The sequence below is a fragment of the Aspergillus fijiensis genome (genome assembly GCF_003184825.1).
Source record: "Aspergillus fijiensis CBS 313.89 unplaced genomic scaffold BO72scaffold_14, whole genome shotgun sequence".
NCBI classification, from domain to species: domain Eukaryota; kingdom Fungi; phylum Ascomycota; class Eurotiomycetes; order Eurotiales; family Aspergillaceae; genus Aspergillus; species Aspergillus fijiensis.
In genome coordinates this window covers 303,143-325,128 of record NW_024468990.1, presented here as the reverse complement: position 1 = coordinate 325,128, position 21,986 = coordinate 303,143, and the positions used below count along the sequence as shown (strand labels likewise).

The window sequence follows — 21,986 nt, the reverse complement described above, 5'->3', positions numbered from 1 at the left end:
TGGATTACATCAGGCAGCACGTTGTAAGACCCCTGCAATCATGTTGCGCCACGCTGCACCCCACCCACCCTTTTCATTTCTCTCGCATTGACATCTTTTTCCATGCAACGCAGCCTGAGCTGCTCATGCCTCTAGCTCCCAATACATGGTACAAAGAGATATGTCACACTAGTTGCAATCGTCGTTAGCATCTTGTTTTCATCATCTCCCACTCCTGAAAATGACCGGCCAGCGCGCATCTCGATTGAGCACGCGCAGGGCTCCCGGGAGAGCATATATCCTTGGGGGGCACAGTAGCTCAAGCAGAGAAGTCGTGATTATTATGCCTAGTACCCTAGCACGCCTACTTGTAGACTCTGCAATACACACCTGATGCAGCCACTGTAGACAACTTTCGTTTCAAGTATACGAGAATTGGAAGCCTCCGAAGAGGAGATTTTATTGTTAAGGCGACCATCATCACTTCCTGTCAGTGTGGCTATAGGCTAATTGTCTAACATCGCTTCGGAATTAGGACAGATAGGGTACCCGTCCCAAACATTCTCTTCACATCCAACCATCAACACGTCATACATAAGAAAGCACGCCTGAAGCTCACCATCGTCATGGAGAGGCTCCAGGGGCACGATAATTACATTAACTTTCGCCGACCAGGGCAGATAGGGGGTATCAAGAAGGACGGATGAACCTCCTGGGTCTACATCCAAAATAAAAGGAAAGAATCACATGCAAGGGCTCCTCACCCCCCTGCCCTTCGGTTGACCACCACGACGTCTCTGGCGCCGTGGTTTCATCGCCCATCCGGATAAACAGGTCCAGCCTGCTCCGTTCTTGCGGCCCTCATCGAACACAGCGCCTACTCCTGCGAGTAAATTCTCCCGCTCGATTCCGATCTCTTGCTGCAGCTTGACACACCACTGTTCCCAAAACCATCCGCCTAGTAGCCCCGTGATACTGGCAATGTCAGCAGTACTACCGACAGGACCTTGTATCGCTTCGTAATCTCCAGCAAGACTCTTGACTCTCGGATCCGGCGTCTCTCTGGGTGGCTCAGTCTTGGTGGGCTCGATCCCCATTGGTAGGAAGGCCCAGGCTCGCTTGATGTCGGTGAAGTGCTGCTGTACGCGTCCGAGCCAGCTTTTGGTCGGCATCGGATCATATCCTTGGGCCTGAAGATTGGCAACGAACTTCTCCGAGATGGCAGATCCCTGAGGGCCAGCGTGTAAGATCTCAGCATTTAGAACGAAGTACTCCAGATAGCCACCGGGCTTGAGACAGCGAAGGCACTCTTTCAGGCACAGATCGTATTCGTCAAGGAGCTCTCCGCTCGGGCATTTTTTCTTCAGCAGAGCTGGCAACGAACGAGCTGAGATCACATCGAACTTGTTGTCGGGAAAGGGGAGCTTCCACAGTTGTGAAACAGAAACATGTCGGTGGTTGGGAGGTCCTTTGATGCCGCGATTGACCTCCTGGGAACCAGTGTAGACCGTTGTGACTTTGGCATTAGGATAGTCATAGGCAAATTGCCACGCCCATTCACACGACGCATGCCCTCCAAGATCCAGAACCCGAACACTGCATTGATTCGCATTTGTTGACCTTTTTGGCGAACGGCTGGAGCCACGAAGCTTTCTTGATGCAGGACTGACAAGCATGCGACCGCCATTGAGAAACCTCAGTGCATCCATAGCCCACATAGCCTGACGGATCTGCGACAGCACCAACTGCTCTTTCTCCACTATGGAGAATTGAGCTTTTTGTACCCGAGCCGAGTCGAGTGTCGAATTGCGAGGTGCCATCGAAAAGGGTCCTTTGTATGCAGGACGTTGAGTAGGAATTAACTCGTACTTTCCCGTCAAACAGTCAACGTGTAAGCCGGGCATACCGACACGAACAGACTGGACAGCATCAAAGCGAGCGTGTTGATGTACATGAATATCCTTGATGCTTGATTGATCGCGTAGAGCTTGGAACCCTCTCCAATAAATCGAATCTTTACTTGCCAAAGCGGAAGGTTGCGAACTGGGGGCAGCGGGAAGAACTCCAGTGAATTTGACCGATCTCTTGCGGGCAAGAGAGCTTGGAGCTTGTTGACTAGGCTTCTGACGAGCCTCAATCTCGCTGCCACTTTCCTTGTCGATGGAATTGGCGGGGTTTGTCTCGTTCAAGGCTGCTAGGTAAGAAGCTTGAGCTGCCAGCCAAACACTGGTCCTATCCAAGCCTGACATCGCTTTCTTCTTGAGTTCAGCTTCATAGTCTTCATCTCGCTCGGCTTGATCTGTCAACGGAGCGGGCATCTGATCGTGATTCATCTCCTCAGCGACCGTGCTCACGGGACTCCTCAGCGTGCCAAGAGGCTCAATGGCATGCTCCGCGGGGATTCTAATAGCAGTTGGTGGACCGCTTGGATCATATACTGCTGTTAGCTCCTCGTCCGTCGCTCTTTCCGGATAATCAATGACCTGCTCAACAATCTCTCCCTCAGTGCGGGTAAAAGGTAGCTTGTAGAACCTTTCAGCAGTGGCAGAGTTGGGTGGTTTGTTTCCGTTCGGGATCGCCCAGGTATGGCGGGCACGTGGGGCTAACGAAGCAAAGAAGCCACCTGGAGACGGAATGCTCAACCTGCTGAAGCTATAACCGGAAAGCTCAGAAGCAGGAGTTACACCATCAGCACTACGAGGGCGTTGAGGTGGAGTCTCAACTTGCCACATCTCGTCGTTGCTATCGGATGATTCGGCCCAAGGATCTGGCACTCTATTGAGTGACAGGTGCCGTAAAGTTTCCAAGGCATCTTCGGGAAGATGTACTCCTGTGTCCGACGGCGTATCTCCCCGCACCAAATCCGGTTCCATGTCCATATCGAAGGCAGGCGGCGTCACTTGACCGGGGATGCGAGGAAACCGGCCCAAGACCTGAGCTAAATCTTCGCTAGCAGCATCGAAGGCGATCTCAATGCTCTGCACATCTGGATCTGCATCGAGTGCGGGGAGGTCAACGTCTTCCACATCTTCCAAGTCTGGTCGAACATGAACTCCTGGCAGGACCCAGTCCTGATCAGGGATTGACTGTAAATCTGGAGTAGCGGGAGCGCTTAAATTCGACACCTGATCCGAGGATATACTTCCATCCAGGGAGGGTGGAGCATGCACGGCAGGAACAGAACGACCAAGCATTGACAGAGCTGCCGGAGAAACTGGTATCTTGGAAGGTGGCGTCGGAGGAATGGGGGAGCTTTTGCAAGCACCTTGCAATGATGGCCACACTGGCGAAGGTGGAATGGCCAAACTCGGATAGCGCTTACGAGAAATTGGCGATAGCATGGAATTTCGCGTCGTTGGAGTTGTCAAACTTGTCGGCCGAGTGCTGGCAAATGAAGTACACTCGTCACTCGTTACCGACTCCTCGTCTGTGGCATCGTAGAGGTCTTCAAAGGGTTTCATCTGCTGTTGCCACTCCGTGTCCGAGCAGGATGACACAGAACCGGCAGATATCGGTGAGAAGAATCGATTCGGCCTCAGAAACCCTGACGATAGACCGCTAGTCTTCAACTTCAGTCGGGGAATTGTTGCAGGTTTCTGAGAAGCGGATGCGACCTGCTCCTTCTGTACCGAGTATTGTGTTTCGCGATAGTCCTCAGGTATAGTATCGAGTCGAGTCCCCCGGACCTGCCGTAGGGGTGGACAACCTGAGGCGGTAGAGTACTGCATGTCGGCCATAATGCTCAAGTAGTGAGATATGCTCCCAGGTTCTAAGGTTTCAATTACAGTAGGTGGTGCGAAGACAAGATCGAGGCTAATACCAAACCATCAACTCCACAAGAGCCTTCTATGGGTATCTCAGCGGCGTTCAACACCGATCAACAGGTCGACGAGTACGTGATTAATGACAGGAGCGCTTGACGGCCCAGCTTCCAGAGCTTAAGGCACGAGCAAACGATGCAAAAAGAAATGAAAAAAACGAAGCTATAGCCAAAGAGACAAGAAAAGGTTAGGTGAAGATCATCATCTTCGATCGGTAGCGCAGGACACTGATAAATAGACCACCGAAAGGAGGGGAAGGCGAGAGATCGAACGCGGTGCTCTTCACACCTGCCACCCAAGATGCAGGAACTACTGCATCATTGTGCACAAAGCACCCGAAATCCCTGCAGGTAGGCAGCCTGAAGATACTATCATTGGTGCTGGTCGAGTCGGCGCTTCGGCAAGGACGAATCTCAGTGGGCGACCATCTGTGATGGGCGACAACAGAATGGTCTGGGAGCTTCATTGTGCCAATCAGATGGTACAAGGTTCTTGATGCCTGTACAAGATGACTGTCGGCGAACAGGAGCTCTGGAGTGGTGAGGGGAGCTTCGCATGATTGGCGGGTTGTAAGCGCCCGGGGAGACTATCTTTAGAAAGGAAGCTCCGGACTAGGGATGCGGTGGTCAGATGGTGCCCAGTGATAGTCGGAGTTCGCTTCAAGCGATCAGTGTCTTCAGCAGACCCGCATTTAATGAACTCGTGATGACATCCAAGAACTGAGGTAAGCGAAGGATATTATGATTCTGCCGAGCGTCAACTCAAAACTTGGAAAGGGAAGACTGTATTCCGTACTGAGTCCTCTAGGTAGGCTGGGCTTGACGCCCTTCTGAGGAGCCCTGTCGTCCGACCTATCAGACATCGCGACGCATAATGAAAAGCACGACATGCCCACCCAGGCGAGAAGAACAAGGACGATCCTGGCTCGGACAGTTGAGCAGGAAGCGCTGGGGAGTCACCCGACCGACATTGTTGAAGGGAAGATGCAGATGACGAAGTGACATTGGGAGAAGGAAAAGAGGAACGTATGGAGCAAGTAATCGGGCCCCGTCCGACACCTTTCCTAATTTGGAGCGTGACATTTGAATCCACCAATTCAGGCAGTAAGGCAGTAAGGCGATCAGGCAGTCAGGCTTCGACCTGGCTGCAAGCTTGCGTACCCAGTAGTCTGCCACGTGTAATCCCCTGCCCTAGCCCTTATCGGCGTGATATCATTCCCAATCGGGCTCCCCGGACTGACGTCGACCGAAGCAGGGAAGATGATATCAACGACCACCAACAATTTTTGCCCGGATGGAGCTGATTGAGACCCCTACGGAAGTCATCCTCGAGTAATGGCCAGTTTATCCACACGGGTTTTCCCCTTTCTTGCCGGAGTCTGTCAGAAAGTTCCAGCATTGATCCAATTGATCGCTAGTAGTCTGTCATAATTCCGCTTTATCTCTTATAGAAATGACAGAGAAATAAGTACATCTAAAGCTAGCCCCTCTTCTTCCCCCCCCACACCTCCCCTCATACTATTTCCTCTCCTCCTTGTATACCGTACGATTCTTAAACCTCTTTCTTACCCACCTATCTCTTTCCCCCCCCCTCTCTACTACCACCCCCTCATTCAATTGACCGATCCCAACCAACAACAACCACCATGTGCCCCCCCGCGATCATTGCCCCCTCCATTCTGAGCGCCGACTTCGGCACTCTGGGCAGCGAATGCTCAACCAAGATCGCCCAGGGCGCCGACTGGTTGCACGTCGACATCATGGACGGCCACTTCGTCCCCAACATCACCTTCGGAGCCCCTGTTGTTTCTGCGATCCGATCCCATGTCGCCCGTCCCACGGAAGCTCACGGCAAGGGAACATTTGACTGCCACATGATGATTGCGGAGGTGAGTTAAGTTTGTTGAACCAAACCTATCCCCAAAACACCTTGCCAAAGGAACAAAACAATCAACCCACCCCCCCTTAAGCCACTCTCCTACCTCCCCCTATACCCCTCGAACGCAAATCAAGATCATCCCATCACTGACATCTACCCCCGAAAACACAGCCCCACAAATGGGTCAAAGAGTTCCAAAAGGCCGGCTGCGACCTCTACTGCTTCCACTACGAAGCCGCCGTCTCCTCGGTCGCGGCCACCGAACCCGCCGACAAGACCACCACCCGCCACACCTCCCCCAAGGAGCTGATCCGCTACATCCACGAGCAAGGCATGCAGGCCGGCATCGCCATCAAGCCCGATACCCCCGTGGATGTGCTCTGGGAGATTCTGGAGACGGAGGATGCGAAGGAGAAGCCGGATGTGCGTTTGGTCCCTACCTTGCCATGCACTTTTGAAAATCTCCCTCCACCATAAACCCTCATCCCCTTCAAACTTTTCATCCATTCTCCCTCCCTCCAACAACCGCACCCCCGCAACCCAAAATCGCTCACCCAAGACTAACACCCAAGAACAAAAACAGATGGTCCTCGTAATGACCGTCCACCCGGGCTTCGGCGGCCAGAAGTTCATGGCCTCGGAGCTGCCCAAGGTCAAGGCCCTGCGGGAGCGCTACCCGGACCTCAACATCGAGGTCGACGGCGGGTTGGGCGTGGGCACGATCGACCAGGCGGCCGAGGCGGGCGCCAATGTCATCGTCGCGGGGTCGGCGGTCTTCGGCGCCCAGGATCCCGCCGACGTCATCGAGAAGCTGCGCCAGGCGGTGAACAAGTATAGGAAAGAAGACGAGTAAATATTACCTTCAAATCCCCCCCCCTCCCTCGGTGTTGAAATAGAAGTCGTTTGGCATTATCTTTCTCTCTTGTGTGTGGATATACCATTAGCATAATGTTTCTTCTCTTGTTTGAATTGGGTTTCGAGTTTCTAATTGTTTATTTTCTTTTTTCTGGGTTCTTACTTAGTTCTGTTGCTGGAACCCGTCGCAGTATGCTTTGACCCGGAGATGTGGAAGTAAAGAGTTATGAGATTATAATAGGCGAAATTCCTAGAGCTACGTGTGAAGGCCTGGAGGCATGCAATTGATGACCATCTGCAATTTCCGTCGATGATAACGATGAGACAATGTCAAACATACAATCTCGGAACAAGAAAGGGGAAACAATAATAAGAGAATAAAGTCTGGTATCTGTACATGGTATGTAAAAGTTTCAAGCGATCATGCAGAAGGTGACACATGCACAAAGGCGGGAGCTAAAATGCTATCGTCCTGCGACAGAAACCCACAAATAAACATTCGCTTGGTCTAGTGGCTATCCTTGGTGGCTTCCGCCGTCGCCGATGCCGCCTCTTTCTGCTCGCCAACCTCGGGCTCTTCCTCGATGGTCTCCTCTTGGTTGGCTCCGGCCGCAACATCCTCACGGAGAGAGTTCAGCAGCTCCTGGTGGCCACCGGAGATGGACTTGCGCAGATCATGGGCGACCTTGGCCTGCTCCTCGGGAGAGGTGGCCGAGACAATCGACCCCCGATGGTGCTCGACTACAGCGGCATCCGCGCGAATGTTGGCAGATGACTCTGCAGCCAACTCGGGAACTACCAACGGCGGTCGCTTGGGTCTGGTCTCCTCGGTGGCGGGTATCTCGATAGCCTCGGCTCCAGTTGCAGTGTCTTCCTTCCCAGCAGGAGTGTCCACGCTCGTCGTCGCAGTAGGCTCGGTCGGCTTCTGCTCGGCGGCAGCAGCAGCTGAAACGTTGCTGCTGTTAAACTTAGTATTGTTCTTCGCGTCGCCGTTCGTGGGGTGACCCTTGGCCTTGGCAGCAGCTTCCTCACTGGCCAGGCGCATGGCAGCCGTAGCAGACTCGTCCTTCGGAGTCTCCTTTGCAGGGGGGCTCTGGATCTTGATGGTGCTTTGTTTCACGGCGGGAGTTTCGGTGGTAGGTGTAGAGACGGTGGGAGTGGTGGATTCGGATTGCGCGACCGTGCCAGAGGCGAAGATGCTATCCATGGGTTGGACATTGTTGATTTGCATTCTGAGCTCGCCATATTCGTTCCAGTCTTCGACCTCTTCTAGATCCTATAGTATGAGACGATTAGTCTTCAGTCGGTTGTGTTTAGTAGATGGGTGGGAAAGGGGGCAAAGAGGGGGAGGCGCGTAATGCCCGCCACCCCCCGCGGTGGCCAGAAGCTATGCGGGGTACATACCCCAATAACGCTGCCAAATTTCACTAGGCCCGGCAGCTTCTTGCCCTTGGCGCGACGACCCCAGAGCTTGCGGGCTACATCGTTGGTTGCGACATCAATGGCCAGGAATGGTAGCTTGTTGGCTTTGAGAATCCGCTCCAGGGTTGCCGTTGCGGTGACGATGTGCGATGACCCCGCAGTAAGGGAGGTGAAGAGGTATAGATTGTTGTCTGAGTCTTCGAACATGGTGGAGAGGAAAGCGAAAGTCGGGAAGGTCTGTTTTTAGGTACGCGTGTCGATAGAAGCGAGCTGAGCTGAGAGTATGGTGGTGGTGATGGTGGATGATGCTGAAGGGAAAGTTGCGCAGGAGAAGAGAAAGATGATGATGATCGATGCTGTCAATGAAGTGGAGGGTCCAGCTTGCCCGGTTTCCGCTTCTGGGACTGAACTGTCTCCGCTTTCCCTTTTCTTCAAGGTTCTCTTTTCCCCCTTTTTACTCCAACAACTGGACTCAAACGCAAACGCTTTCCCACCTCCGATCAAATTATTTTCCTTCTTTCACCGCCGCGGTACCGTACAAACCGAAAACTGAACCAAACTTGAAGGCTATTCCAAGTTGCTATGACGTGGCTCACGAATTTGGCCCCTTTTAACAAGATCACGTGGTGCTTTGGACCTTTCACCCTTTTTGTTCGAAGGAGGCCCCTTTTCTCTTTTCAGGTTATTGAAATAGATCAAATTGATCAAAGAATTAATTCAAAACCGAAAAGGACAGATTAGACTATTTGTTGCGTGAACACCAACTAGTCGATCGATCGATCATATCAGTTCATCTATTTTGATGGAGAACAGCGCCAGGAAGAATTAGGAAATCGGAGTTAGGATAAAGAAGGCAAGGGATGCCCAGTCGACTATATATCGCAATTCGCATTCTCATTTAACCCACCTCCTCGAACTCAAGGCAAGCTTGGCCGATTGTGGGGGATCTGTCACCGTGTAGTGGCAAGTTGACGTCAGTCCGATGGCTTTCCGGACCGCCATCGGAACAAGAGCCATCAATTAACCACTTGCCGTAGGTTGTTTGGTTGTTGCGTCGCAGCGCTGAGAGCTCTCGCTCGAATTGATATACTTTTTGTAATCGTCATCTGGCTTCATTGCCAATCTACAAGGTTACTTGTCTTGTATATAAGTATATCGAGTGCGAGCAAGTGCTGCCCCATCGTGCAGAAAGATGTCCCATCACTCCAGAGACTTCGCCCTTGACGTCATTCAGACCCATCACTGACTCCTCTGGTCACTGATTGTCCGCTTTTTTGGTTACCCATGACTTCATATCCAATGACTGATCGTCGGTAGCTTCCAGCATGTGCATCGCATCATGCAAACCTAAGACTTCAGAGCAAATTACTGATTGTAAATACACCACTCGGTCTCGGGTAAAATTCAACATCCGTAGACTAGCCTCGACAGTTCAATAACATGGCGGCAGATGCGTTTCTGTTCATTCTGACGCTGACTCTGTGGAAGGCTGATGATTGTCGGTCATCCCTGTCCCTGTAGATGACAAGATGGGATTTGAATCCCAGAAAGTTGATGTTGCATCTGGAAAGTTAGCAGGGATTGCAGGTTCTGTGCTACCTCGAATGTGAATGATGGCGCTGTGCGAAGTGTCACATTCTACAACGTCCCACAGAATGGTTGGCGCCCGCGACGCTATCTGTACATGACTCGTCGCGCAGTGTTATGATTCAGTGGTTAGTCCAGATATCAATCGACGCCGGGATTGACCTTGCGAAGAACAAGATGACGATGTCACGCGATCTTCGGATGTGCTCAGTAGCTGACTTCAGGTATATATAGGAATTCCCTAACCGTGGCCGTCAATTGCAGTACAACCTGAAATGAGTTGATATGACTCTTCAGAATTCGGCACCGATCACATTTTTCGAGGCTTCGACATGGTCCTTGAATTTTGATGCATTCATGCGACTGCAGAATGGTGTTGTCGGTAGAAGTGCCATTTGAAGCTCGGTTAGAAGCCTCTCGCACCGTTGGTCCATAGTATGTCAAGATAAAAGACTCGCTCGATGGGACCAGGATGACTTGCTGTATTGCAGACCGTCACCCGAGAAAATTTGTTTGCAGTGTAAAGGACACCTGAACTCACGCCGTATCGACAGGATGTTATCGATGCACTGGCGAGTCGACCACAGCATACCACTGTCTATTAAGATCGTCTATCCACTCAAAGCTGGGGGCACAAAGTACCGACAATCGCCTTAGAATAGCTCAAGGAAAGCGGCAATCACAAGTGCTGTACCGTGCATTGGCTTCCTATCGATTGCCTCAGACAAGAATGCTGCCTATGTGGCCATCGCCACGACAAATCACGTAGCGGGGCCTACAGTTGCCGAAGCGGCGTTTCACATATGCTCAGACATAAACATAGCCACACCGAGGCCGAAGCGACAGAATCTCGCAGCTCACTGCTCATCGAGGCGCAAGGCTTAGCAGAGCCCACAAACAAGAGGCCAGCTCTAGTTCACTCCGTATGATCAGCCGCGTCATCGGCGTATCCAGTGATGTGAATCGATGGAGCAGGGAGCAGAGCCTCTGGGCGCCGTGACGGCTAGCGGTCATAGCACCCATTCAGACCGAGCCAGCGGGACGGAGACTGGGAGTAAGTGGCTGACTCAAGCGCCATTCTAGAACGGAGGTCTTGAAGTGACGCCCGGACAGGCTCGGTGGTGGTGGTGGCAGTCGTAGTAGTGGTGTCGGGTACAATGAGATCTTTTGGGAAAAGACATCACAAAGCACACATCACACATCACACCACAAAGTTGGTTACTTTGCCTACCTGGCTTGGTAATCGGCACGGAGTGAGCGACAAGGCAGTCGGTCAGTCAGTCGATGGACAGCATCAGTTCAGGCATCCGCGGGCTAGCCAGTTGGTAGCTGAAGTATTTGGGTACTGTACAGTACTTATTCCATCCCAGCAGTCTTCGACTTCGGTTTGTCTGACATACCGTGCTTTAGATCTGAGCTTGTGGTCCTGGCTGTACAGGGATTCATGTTAAGGCATCATAATCACAGTTTTCGCTTGGGCACGTGGGAAGTTGGGGGGGGGAGGGGGGTTGGGGGAGAGAGAGAGAGAGGACTGAAAGAGATGTTGTCATGGGAGAGAGTTGGCAGCCATAAGCCTGGAAGGTAAGTTACCTCCACTCAGCTATCACCTAGATCTTCCCGATCAGACGACCCCCTGTCAAAATCCATTGACTATGAGCAAGTAAATCAATTCAGTCCCTCCCTCCCACTTTCCCTCCGCTCTGGAATCTCCCATGTCTAAATTTAACCTGACCTCATCCTGGAATTGTAGCTTTTCCAAGCATGAAACCAGGAAATTGAAAACTTTTATCTTGCGTGCTACCAGAGTTGCATTTCTACTTCGTGATGGACAGTACGGAGTAGACTACTAATACTGGAGGATGTGCATCCTGCATAGAAGCACCGATACTCGTAGTGAAGACCTACAATAGTTGATCCAAGTGTAAGGTTAATCAATCAATGCCAGCCTATCATCCACCCCCTCTCCTTGTTCTTCTTCCCCCTTTCAGGGCAAAAATCGCCGATCGCACCCCAAAGCCGTCTGGCGGCCCCCGCCTGGCGGCGCCGATCGTCTTTGGTGCTTGTCGAATGGGAGTGCTTTCTTTCTTGCAGAGAACCGATGAGATAGCGTCATGTTATTTTTTCTCTACAGTACTATTTTTGCCGGGGCCATTGTTGTTCCTTCCTACTATTTACAGTATGGAGTGAGTGAGTGAGTACAGTACGCTGTTCCCACCTCTCTTCTTTTAATCGTGTGTAGTGTTAGAACTGGAACTGCAACCTGATTACAGGGATGAAGAAAAAACAACACCAAATCGTAGTAGTTCTTCCAATCTATCTAGGTTTATCGGGCAGAAGACTGTGCCCAGCCGGAAACAAATTTCATGGGTTTGGCCTCTGTTGCTCCTGAGAATAGTTTGCTCCTATGTAAATGAATACTCCTTTTCTGTCTCTGGCCTAGATACCTTAGTACTGAGTATGTGCTACGATTGAGAGGCTTTGATGGGCAATCAGATGAAATTGGAACAATGCTGTCCCATCAACACACCCCTCCCTCGTCCCCCCCCCACTATCACACTGTTCATTCATGTTCATGCCAATTCAAGAAGCAAAATGTGGAGTAAACGTATTAGCTGTCGCATACGAGTCTCCAACTTTGTTGGTCACCCCTCATTCCTCACCCCTCACCCCTCCTTGTTCTTCCACTTTGGTCATCGCCGAATAGGTGGGAAAAGGGGGACTGGACTTTGTCAACCGGTGTCAATTAGAGGAGGTTTAGTTGTCAATCTGAAAGCTCTTTAGAGCCCCATGCGCTCACACGCTGATTGGCTTGCTACTTGCACGAAAGGATGTCCTCAGGTACGATGATCAATAGCCGGTGTAAGTGCAAGAGAGAGAGAGAGGGGTGGGGAGGTGGAAGTGGGATGAATCATGAGTGGTTTTTGCCTACTAGGCCTTTCTCTTGTTGCCCGTTTTAAGTCAAACCACACGGTTCGTAAGAAGTGCCGTTGATCTGGATCCGTTCCGCTCCATAATGTACTACTAGTTCAAGTTAGCAACAAAGTAGTTGTCATTTTGCCCCTCCTTGGATCATGTTTAATTTCCATTCCCAGGGACGCAACAGTCAAACAAACAACCAGCGGTGGCATTCGTGGCGGGTTTCATGGGTTGGCGGCGGGCGCTGAAACAACGGTTTGGACGATGGGATTGCGGCTTGACCGCCCAAGTAGCCGATAATTATAGATTAGTAGGAATAGGGGACATCAAGTTCTCGGTGAGGAAAGAAAAAAACTTTGGGCGGGGTGCTGTTTGAGAATCAATTAGTTTGAGCAAACTTCACAAACTCAGTTTTTTTCTTCGCTTGAGCTCAACCTGTCTCGAGCTTGCCCGTTCTACGTGGTAGTGTAGAATTGGTACCAGCTGGAAGAAGGGGAGCTTCTGATGCTACTACTGCGAAAGTGAAACGCCAACACACACAAAGGAGGGAGAAATCCAGAGATGTCTCATTCTCAGCACCAAGTAACTACGCAGTGCAGTGTCCACCGCCCTCCACGACGACAATCGATAGTTCGTACAATAGCGGAGAACCTGCCTCTGGAGACCAGTCACGTGGACTCATGTGATCGTATAGGTAATTGTCTAGATTGGGGATTGGTGGCATAACTCCTGGCTCCTCTGGTGCCCCACTCTCAAGACTGATTCATCCGTCATCGATCCATAGTCTGGAGATCGGCCGGTTACGGCGCCCAGGGATGATCCGGGAGAAGAAAAAAAAAATTCCAGGAAGGCAGTTCATGAGAGACTTTCGTCGCTGGCCCGCTGTGGTCTCCCCGATAACCATAACGGGCTGTCTAGAATCCCGTGGATTTGATAGTCACAGATGACTGATCGTATCATTCTTAGGAAGGGCGGCCATGTGCAGATAACACCGAGGGAACCTTGGGTGATTTCCGCGTGGTACCGCGGGTTCGCTCCGGGAGAGAACCTCGAGTACCTGGATTGCTGCCCCTGGTGGCTAGCCAGCAACGTACTCCGTACTTTGTTGCAACTTCACAAGCACCACGGGCTTGCGTTGATGGAATTCTTGAAGGTGATGCGGATGATGCTCGACTCGAGCTGCCACTTAGGTTGATCTGATAGGCAGGCTCATCTAGAATGTACAGCGCTCCTGGAGGATAAGGCACAGCTTGCTTCAGGAAGAGGTATGTGCTCGACTTTTGTAAAAGATATTCGTCCCAAAGATGATAACATCAAGGGAACCTTTTCATCTCTACTGTGAGCGCACCTCTCCCAACGGACGCTAAAACTAGCAGGTAGGAACAAGACTGACTAATTGAGGTGCGTCTCCGGGCAGCGAGGCACAGTCCCTTGATAGAGCCCATGGATGCTTACTTCGTGGCAGTGAAAGCGAACAATCACTAAGTGAGGGAGTATCTAAAGAAACCAATGAGGTGAAGGGGTAGGAAATTGCCCGAACGGGTGTAGCCCGCATCGACGTGGCAGCCGTCCAGTCGTTCCGAACTGGCGCAGCTGGTCTATCCTGGCATCCTGATTCCTGAGCAGGTGAGGTACGGAGATGACTGAGTACTGGGTACGTCAACGCCTAAGGATGTCGATGTACCGCCGTAGGCGCCTCCGTGGGCAAAAAGAGCGGGCGACGTAGGGGCGTCCCACCCGCAATGGAGACCGGGTGATGGGTGTATTTGGTACTGCGCCCCGAGGTACTTGGCTCCATACCTATTGTTCGACGGAACACACAGTACCCCGTACGGAATACGGAATACCTTAGCACTACCGTCTACAGGTGTATGAGGTCCACGGTACTATACACTGTATCTTAGTTAGTACCTAGGTACCTACCTACTAAGTCAGTATCTACTCCCGTGCACAGCATCCATCCATCATAACCAAACTAGCACTAAGTTAACTAATCAACCATTCGGATGACTGATCCAGGTCTCTCCAGCGCATCTGTCGTCCTGCTGGTCCGGGTGGAGGCTGCTGCCATCCGGTTCGCCGCCTCACTTTCGGGCGCACACCGTGTTCGTCCATCCATCCATCCATCCAATCCGTCTTCTCTCTCATCACCAATGTATCCTGACCCAGTCTTGTAACCAGGCCAATTCGGGCTCTGTTGAACAGTCAGCGTGTCACCATCCTCTTTTCTCACTCTTTTTCCAATCCAGTCTCTTTTGGATAGTTCTTCTAGGGAGGAACATCCATGGCAAGAACATGGGCAGTTTTCCAACCACTTCAATTAGAACAATGGATTGCCTAAATAGCACTAGTGTTCTGATCACCATGATGCTATGGGGAAGGGAAGAGTTTCCATAGCATTACTTTTCTTTTTTTTCCCGGTCTATCTATTTGTTCCTCTCGTCCTTGATACTGTCGAGGATGATTTTTTCTCTTTTCTTTTTCTTTTTCTTCTTCTCCTCTACTATTCTTAATATTGTCTCGTTTCGCTTGTTGATGGTCTCTCCCTACGAATCTTTGCTTGTCTTGCTATGGGCGGGTAAAAGAATGTATGGGGAAGACAACCACAAAAGAATAAGCTCCTGAAGTGAACCGAGTATGTACTATGTAAATGAAATAGTCGACTTTCCAGAATAGTCGTAGTATAGAAATGAAATTTAAGAAAATTTGGATAAATTATTGCTCCCAAAAAAATAAAAAGAAGAAAAACAAAAACAGAAGGATAAGGGATTTTTGCCCACCCTCTTCCCCCCCCAAGAGGGTCTGGAACCCCCATTGCGCCCTCCAATCCGGCCCTCCATCTTTGATCCCCGCCCAGTTTCAACCCTCTTGATGGAGGAGGCACTCCCAAACTAAACCTGCAACTTACTGCTTCCCCTTCTGACGGATCTTTTGCGCGCGCGCGCGCTCCCTCTCTAGCTCTCTCTCTCTCTCCCGATACTTCTCTCTTTTTTCATTTCTCTCTCTCTCGTTTTCTTTCTTTGCAATCCTCTTCTCCCTCCTCCATCATCTCTTCTCCCAATCCCAATTCTCAACCTTAGTTTCACCCTAGACCCTCTCTCCCGACCCAGTCAACCAAGCCCAAGCTGTGGGGATGGTAGATGCTCTATTAAATTGATAACCTCCCCTCCCTCCCTGATCTCCTCGTTCTTTATCGTTATCGTTATTCTCCTCGTCGCATAAATCTGGGATCCCCATATACTTTCTCCCACTTCCTCCTACTACCTACTCTTCATATACTCCATCTTTCTTCTTCCCACTCCTCATATTCCTAACCTTTTTCCACTCACATTGCTACTCTCCTGCAATCTACTCCTACTTTCCGGGAGTGCTTTCTCCTCATATCCTCTCTTCATTTTCTTTATACTATCTACTCTCTGGGGCCGCATCCGCGAATTCGTCCCCGCCAGCGCTCTCCTCCCCACGCCCTCATCAGCGAAAGTCTTTCCTTACCTGTCTCAAAAATTCAGTCAGTCTCGTCTGATTTATCACCTTCCTGTTCAGTTCAACTCCTGTGGGATCAATTTGTTAACATCTTGTTTCTGCAGAGAACCCCTCCTATCCCTTCCAGTCACTTGATACTGATAGCAGCCCTCCTTTGCCCCACGTGATAAGAGGCGACACGCAAAGAGAGGATCTCCCCACCCACTATGGCTGGCACCATGGCCGACGACGAATTGTTCACACGGGCTATCTCTGGGTATCGGGACGCTTTTTTGGTTCGACACTCCCACCTTCCGGAATCCGAGCGGAATCAACTTTGGAGTCAGCGGTTAAGTCAGTTCATGACCACCACGGCCTCTTCGTCAGCTTCCCCCTTCGATGCCTCCTCCAGCTATCGCCCGGTTCCCGGCTCTGGTGTTTCCGAAGACGACAGCGCTGCTTTGGAGAAGTCTGGGAAAAGGACGCGACAGGATACCCCCCGGACTCTCCCTGGCTCTGGTCTCCCCCCACCGAAACGACGAGTCACCGTACGTGAATCATCTTGGTCTTCTACTCCCGCCTTCTATTCATGTCTTCGTCCTTTCCCATTCTGTTCTCCTCGCGTTACTCCATGACCTCACTGTCTCTCTCTTCCATCTCCCGACAACAGTCCCTGGATTGACAAATGGCAGACTCCGGAACCTCCAGTGACCGTCGACTTGACACGCGAGTTGTCTCATGCTTCCTCCCCGGCGGCCCCTGAGACAGCTCGGCGCTTGTCAAGAACCAATTCACGGAAGGATACCGCGGCTACTTTCTCGGGTCCTGGGTCCTCGCGACAAACGGCCATGGTCCGCTCACAGAGTCAGCAAACGCCAGTTTCACACCGCCCGTCGCTGGCCGCCACCAATGTGAAGGGACATCGACACTCTTATGGACCTCAGCGCGTGCAGCGTCGGCTTGACCATGTGAACGAATATACCCCCTCGGAGTACGCCAAGCAATACTTGGGTGACTTCCAAGGCCAAGGAAACGTTTCGGCTCTCTCCATGGCGCTTTCGGCGGATCCCGCGCTCTCTGGATTTGACCAACAAAGGTCGCAGTTAGTTCAGGCCCAGCCTGAGCTGATGGCCGAGTTCGCCACCTTGGCAAACCCCACGATGGTTGACCATCCGGCCGCGGTGGAGATGAGCAGAAGTACTACCACAGACTCGCTTTGCGGGGGGTTTGGCATGATGAGGTTTGATTCCTCCGGACCAAATCTTGATTCTACTTTCTCTTTCTCTGTGCCTTCAACCGAGTTCATGCCTTCCAGTTCGCCGATGAAAGTTCCCTTTCCCACCAGTTTCAACCCTCTGCACCAAAATCCCACTCATGATCTCGCGTTCTCCTACCCTGACTCCGCTGCCCCAGTCTCCTTCTCTTGCTCTGCACCTTCTTCTACCCCCTTCTACTCTCCCATTCCCACTTTCTCCGCATCTCCAGCGACGGAGATGAAGCCCTCATTATCTACTGAGAATGACAGTCCCTCATCCCTTTCCCAGCCCTCCAGAGCAGCGCGCAGAACCCAAGAACAGATTGTGCAGGGCGCTCGCCCTATTGCTCCCAAAGCGGAGCCTCAGAGTAGCTCACCACCCAAGGTGGGTGAGCAGCATAAGATGATCAGGATTTCATCTTCCGATGGGACGGCTAAAGAGGTGGCCGCCATTCCCAAAGCTTCGATCCAGCGGCCCACGCGCCCGAAAACGTATTGCAACATGTGCAATGATCAGCCGGACGGCTTCCACGGGGAGCACGAGCTGCGTCGGCATATCGAGCGGGTGCACGCCGTGGTTCGCAAGGTTTGGGTTTGTGTTGACATTTCTCCTGACAAGACCTTCCTGGCCAATTGCAAGGCCTGCCGCAATGGCAAAAGATATGGTGCTAATTATAACGCCGCGGCTCATCTCCGTCGAACCCACTTCAACCCCTGCCAACGCGGTCGGGGTGGCCGTGGCAAAGATAGCGAGAAGCGCGGCGGCAAGGGGGGTGGTAACCACCCACCCATGGACGTCTTGAAGCACTGGATGGTGCAGAAGACCGAATTTGTTGTGGGCAACGCTCCGAGTTTCAATAACCAGGAATCACTAGGGGATGATCTGACGGCTGCACCGCTGGTGGTTGGCGCTGAAGATGTACAATTCTCTAGTCTGCCTCTGGCAGCGGCTGACGAGATTTCTTCTCAAGTCTTAGAGACCGCCCTCATTGACGGGTATGACCCCATGGTTACGTTCCCTGCGATGGGCATGGAGATTCCCTTGGATCCGACGCCTTGCTATTTTGAATCTGCCACACTCCCCCCTGAGATTGACTCGTATGTGTGATCGTGCGATCTGCTAGGCGCTCTTTATCACCTCAGCATTAATCTTGCATTTTTGGGCATTTTCTCTCATCTTCTCTGTTTGATCTCTTGGCATCTCAGCCTGATGTGATACTAATTCTTTGGCTTTTGGATTTTCCTATCTTGCGGGATCTTCTTGTCTATGATTCTTTCTCCTAGCCCCATTTTTTTTTCTACTCTTCTCCCGCCACTTATTCTTCTTTTCTCTTTGGGTTCTCTTTGCTACCCTCTTCTTTTATCTTTCAGACACCAAGGGTCGATCTCGTCGCCCTCTAGGCCGCCCTGGGGGCGCGCCACGACATAATGTGTGATGAGCAGACAGTCAACCCGACACAGAATCCTGAATATATTGATTTACTGAATACAATGTCCCGAAGAAATATCCAGAAGCACCCTGCTTTACTCTCCTAGTCTTAGCGGTCTAGGGTAAGGCAGGGAGGCGACTGGCCGACCCACTATACCTGGTGCTTGGTACTTAATCTGGACTTACTACTAATTATGCACATTGGACCGATGTTCACGAGACTCCGAGTGCTGGTGATGGCGGTGACGCCCAGTGGCTGGATAGGTGGTGGGGAGGTGTGTCGGCGGCACAGCCGGAGAAGAGAAACGATGAGCATGGGACGCTGTCTGGCACTAGCCCCCTGACATTGCTATTTTTCCTCAACACCAAACAGGATTTCTGCGGAAGGTGGCACTAATGACTGAAGCAACCTTTCCGTTCACCTGCACTTTAGGCCTGACTATGACGCTCACTGAGCGGCGCGGAAGCGTGGGGTGATTGCGCAAAAGCGCGTGTCAATCCCGAACTGCCCGTTAGCGATTTCAAAGACAACTAGATACTTAAGCGCTGTTAATCGGTTTGAAACATGCTAGTCATATGACTCTCAATAAGCCGTGTACAACAACCGTATTTTCGTATCTCTTTCTTGCTTCCCAGCCCGCCTGTCCCTATCGCCCTTGCGAACACCTGGCGCTAATAAATTAGCGTTCTCTGCTGCTGCTAGTCTCGGTTCAGAAAAGCCCCAGGAAAAGGAAGTCACCCAGAAAAGCGGTAATGAAATCAACATGTCAATATGTCAATAGCCTGACTATTCATCGGCCGAAAATGATGATGATAGTCTACCATCCACCGCTTCAACGTCGTTTCCGGGTACTTGCCCTCTCATCCGGTGGTTCTGCGCAGTAAGCCTAGGAGCGCTTTGCTGAAGTCCAAGTGTCTAATGCCATCGAGACACCGGTTAAACAGCGATGCTTTCCCATCAGTCTATCAGAACTATGATGATATTATCCTTGATCGGAAGCAACAAGAGTTGCAGGCATATCGTACGCGCGTCGATCGACCTGCGCAACGGACGTACCACCGCTCAACGTTGTGAGGTAAATGCGGGTGTCGCTTGGTATAAGGCCTAATCGAACCAAGTCTTTCGTTATATCAGTCTTTGACCTGAGTCTACAGCTGGGCATCGACTTGGTTTGATGGTATAATAGGTCTGTGTTACGATGCATCCCGGGTCACCATGGAATGGAGGTTTTACCAGTGGCAAGTCGGGTATGCAAACGACTCTTATAGCTCTGATTGTACAGTATAGTGGATGCAAGAGTAGACTGATGCGTCGCTCTATCTCCACACATCCTCCCTGGTAATTTAGACTGCAAGTCGCTGGGAACTTGCCATCGAGGGCCCAACGAGAGACAGGCGATAATAGATATAGTTCGAGGACTACATCCGAACATAGAGGATGAGGTTCGCAAATCATGATACTACCTTATCCATCTACCTATCGACACCATCTCGCCCTCCCGCGGCCTCAATCCCCTTCATCCTCCGCCCCGCCTCCCGCGCCACGCTCCGAACACCCTTATCTTCCCCTTCCATCCCGGCCACCTCGCCAAATCTTTCCCTCCACAGCCCCCACCGCTCCCGACAGAAGCCATGCTTCCCCTTCCACAGGGGCCCGCCGCGACCTCTCGCCCCCGCCCCCGGCCCAGCCGCATACTCCTCGTCCCACCCGTAGATCTCCGCCCCGAGCACCTCCACCCACGCCGCCGCCGCCGGCACCCACGCCGCGAGGGGATCCTCCGGCGCCATCTGCTCCCACGGCGTCTCCAGCGCCCGCCGCAGCGTCACGAGCGCGAACCACGCGTGCGCCCGGAAGCCCGGCTCGCGGGTGGCGACCAGCCGCGAGACGAAGCGATTCACGTTCACGATCCTGGTGATCGCTGCGGCTTGCTCCCCCTCTGTCTCCTTGTTCTCTGGGACGGAGTCGTTCCACCGGTGGCGGATCTCCCAGCCCAGCATCGGTAGGTCTTGCCAGACGCGCATGTCGTGAACGGTTAGCGGGCCTTGGGCGTCTTCAGCTTGATCGGCTGCTCTGGGTGCGGGGGCGTCCGGGAGATGGGATAGAGCTGTGAGCAGGTCCACGAGTTTGGCCTGGTGCGCGGGGGTTTGGGTGGCGAGGTCCAGGATTTGGCGCCATAGGTGGGCGAGGTTGTCTTCGAGGGATTCTCCGGAGGCTGGGGGGGATAGGGTGGTTGCGGCGATGGTGGCGGCGGCTTCCGGGGAGGAAAGGTTGTTGTCGGCGAGGTAGGCTTGGAGGATTGGGTGGTAGGGGTCCTGGTCTTTGGTGGAGGTGCCGCTTGACTTGGCCTGGTGCATGGGCATGGTGTCTTTGTTCTATAGTGTATTCTTCTATGGTGTATGGGATGGGAAGACGAGACGGGAAACTTATCTCTGAGAATCTTTTACTTGATCAATCTAATTTATAGGCAGCCTGGGGAACAGAGTAATGACAAAAGCCAAGGCTGAGGTAGATCTGGCCAGATATTTAGATACGGGTTATCAGGATAGGGAGCTTCGGAGGGAAACAGGTAATAGATAAATTAGCTGCTTTAGTGACGCTCTTCTAATCTAAGTAAAGGTTGTAATCATGGATATAGAGGAGCGTTAGTCTATACAATTACAATGGTTTGGAGACGTCAGTCACGTGAACCAAACCGATGTTCCAATGCGCATACAGATTACGCTCACGTGCTGCCCTCGCACTGTTAGGTACATACCTAGGTAGTTATGTGCATAAATCCCTATCGAGAACATTCAGCTGCACGAATCGGGTAAGCAGGCGGGATAAACCGTAGGATGCAGACAATTCACGAATGGTCCATTGGACCAGCAGGCTGCCAAGTTACCTTAACTTAGCAGTATCAGTATCACACAGCGTCTGGAACCATCCATGATCTGGGGGGCAACGAGAGCCCGTGTCTGGGCACTGTCATTGGAATCGGGAAGAAAAAAGAGGGTCTCTGGGACCCAGTGACGATGAACGCTCGTGGCTGGTGCCTAAGCGGTCTGCGGGCTGCGGTCTGCAAAGGAAAAGGGTTTTCTTTTGGTTGCTTTCTTTGGTTCCCGTAGGGCTGCGTGCTGGGCGGAGGTTGTATTGCGGTGTGGCTGAGTTGCGGTCCACCAAAAGTCGAGTCTCTAATGGTATGATTCTGTCTGTACCTGATACCATTCAGTAATTTATTAAGGACTGGAAGTATGTGTAGGTATTAGATGACTACTAGGTACCATTTGACTGGGAATTACAAGCAAGATAAATAAGCGCCGAGGGTGAAACCACTGCGTTATTCATACCGAGTGAGTTGCGAATTGATGGCGGAATCCTGAAGATACTACCTACGTAACA

At 51.8% G+C, this 21,986-nt stretch overlaps 6 protein-coding genes across 6 annotated transcripts; 2 read left to right on the top strand and 4 right to left on the bottom strand.

Annotated features, from left to right (window-relative positions):
* Positions 1-547: 547 nt before the first annotated feature.
* BO72DRAFT_53457 (uncharacterized protein) lies at positions 548-3,851 on the bottom strand. The gene has a single exon (XM_040950493.1). The coding sequence runs from the start codon at positions 3,714-3,716 to the stop codon at positions 723-725; it is 2,994 nt and encodes a 997-aa protein (XP_040803154.1). The 5' UTR covers positions 3,717-3,851; the 3' UTR covers positions 548-722.
* Positions 3,852-4,362: 511 nt separating this feature from the next.
* Positions 4,363-4,918, bottom strand: BO72DRAFT_53460 (uncharacterized protein). The gene is made up of 3 exons (XM_040950494.1): positions 4,696-4,918; positions 4,596-4,639; positions 4,363-4,546 (listed from the first exon to the last, which is right to left on the bottom strand). The coding sequence occupies exons 1-3, from the start codon at positions 4,880-4,882 to the stop codon at positions 4,460-4,462; spliced, it is 318 nt and encodes a 105-aa protein (XP_040803153.1). The 5' UTR covers positions 4,883-4,918; the 3' UTR covers positions 4,363-4,459.
* Positions 4,919-5,163: 245 nt separating this feature from the next.
* BO72DRAFT_446438 (ribulose-phosphate 3-epimerase RPE1) lies at positions 5,164-6,887 on the top strand. The gene is made up of 3 exons (XM_040944295.1): positions 5,164-5,688; positions 5,850-6,101; positions 6,262-6,887. Exons 1-3 carry the CDS (start codon positions 5,446-5,448, stop codon positions 6,529-6,531), a joined length of 765 nt encoding a protein of 254 aa, XP_040803152.1. The 5' UTR covers positions 5,164-5,445; the 3' UTR covers positions 6,532-6,887.
* Positions 6,888-7,041: 154 nt separating this feature from the next.
* BO72DRAFT_467161 (uncharacterized protein) lies at positions 7,042-8,162 on the bottom strand (the record flags this gene model as incomplete). The annotated part of the gene is made up of 2 exons (XM_040946819.1): positions 7,042-7,809; positions 7,938-8,162. The coding sequence occupies 2 exons, from the start codon at positions 8,160-8,162 to the stop codon at positions 7,042-7,044; spliced, it is 993 nt and encodes a 330-aa protein (XP_040803151.1).
* A 7,553-nt stretch (positions 8,163-15,715) lies between these two features.
* On the top strand, positions 15,716-18,519 carry BO72DRAFT_53275 (uncharacterized protein). The gene is made up of 4 exons (XM_040950453.1): positions 15,716-15,975; positions 16,046-16,468; positions 16,613-17,326; positions 17,420-18,519. Exons 2-4 carry the CDS (start codon positions 16,148-16,150, stop codon positions 18,281-18,283), a joined length of 1,899 nt encoding a protein of 632 aa, XP_040803150.1. The 5' UTR covers positions 15,716-15,975; positions 16,046-16,147; the 3' UTR covers positions 18,284-18,519.
* A 1,271-nt stretch (positions 18,520-19,790) lies between these two features.
* Positions 19,791-21,201, bottom strand: BO72DRAFT_446434 (DUF3632 domain-containing protein). Its single transcript, XM_040944294.1, has one exon. The coding sequence runs from the start codon at positions 20,963-20,965 to the stop codon at positions 20,078-20,080; it is 888 nt and encodes a 295-aa protein (XP_040803149.1). The 5' UTR covers positions 20,966-21,201; the 3' UTR covers positions 19,791-20,077.
* Between the last annotated feature and the right edge of the window lie 785 nt (positions 21,202-21,986).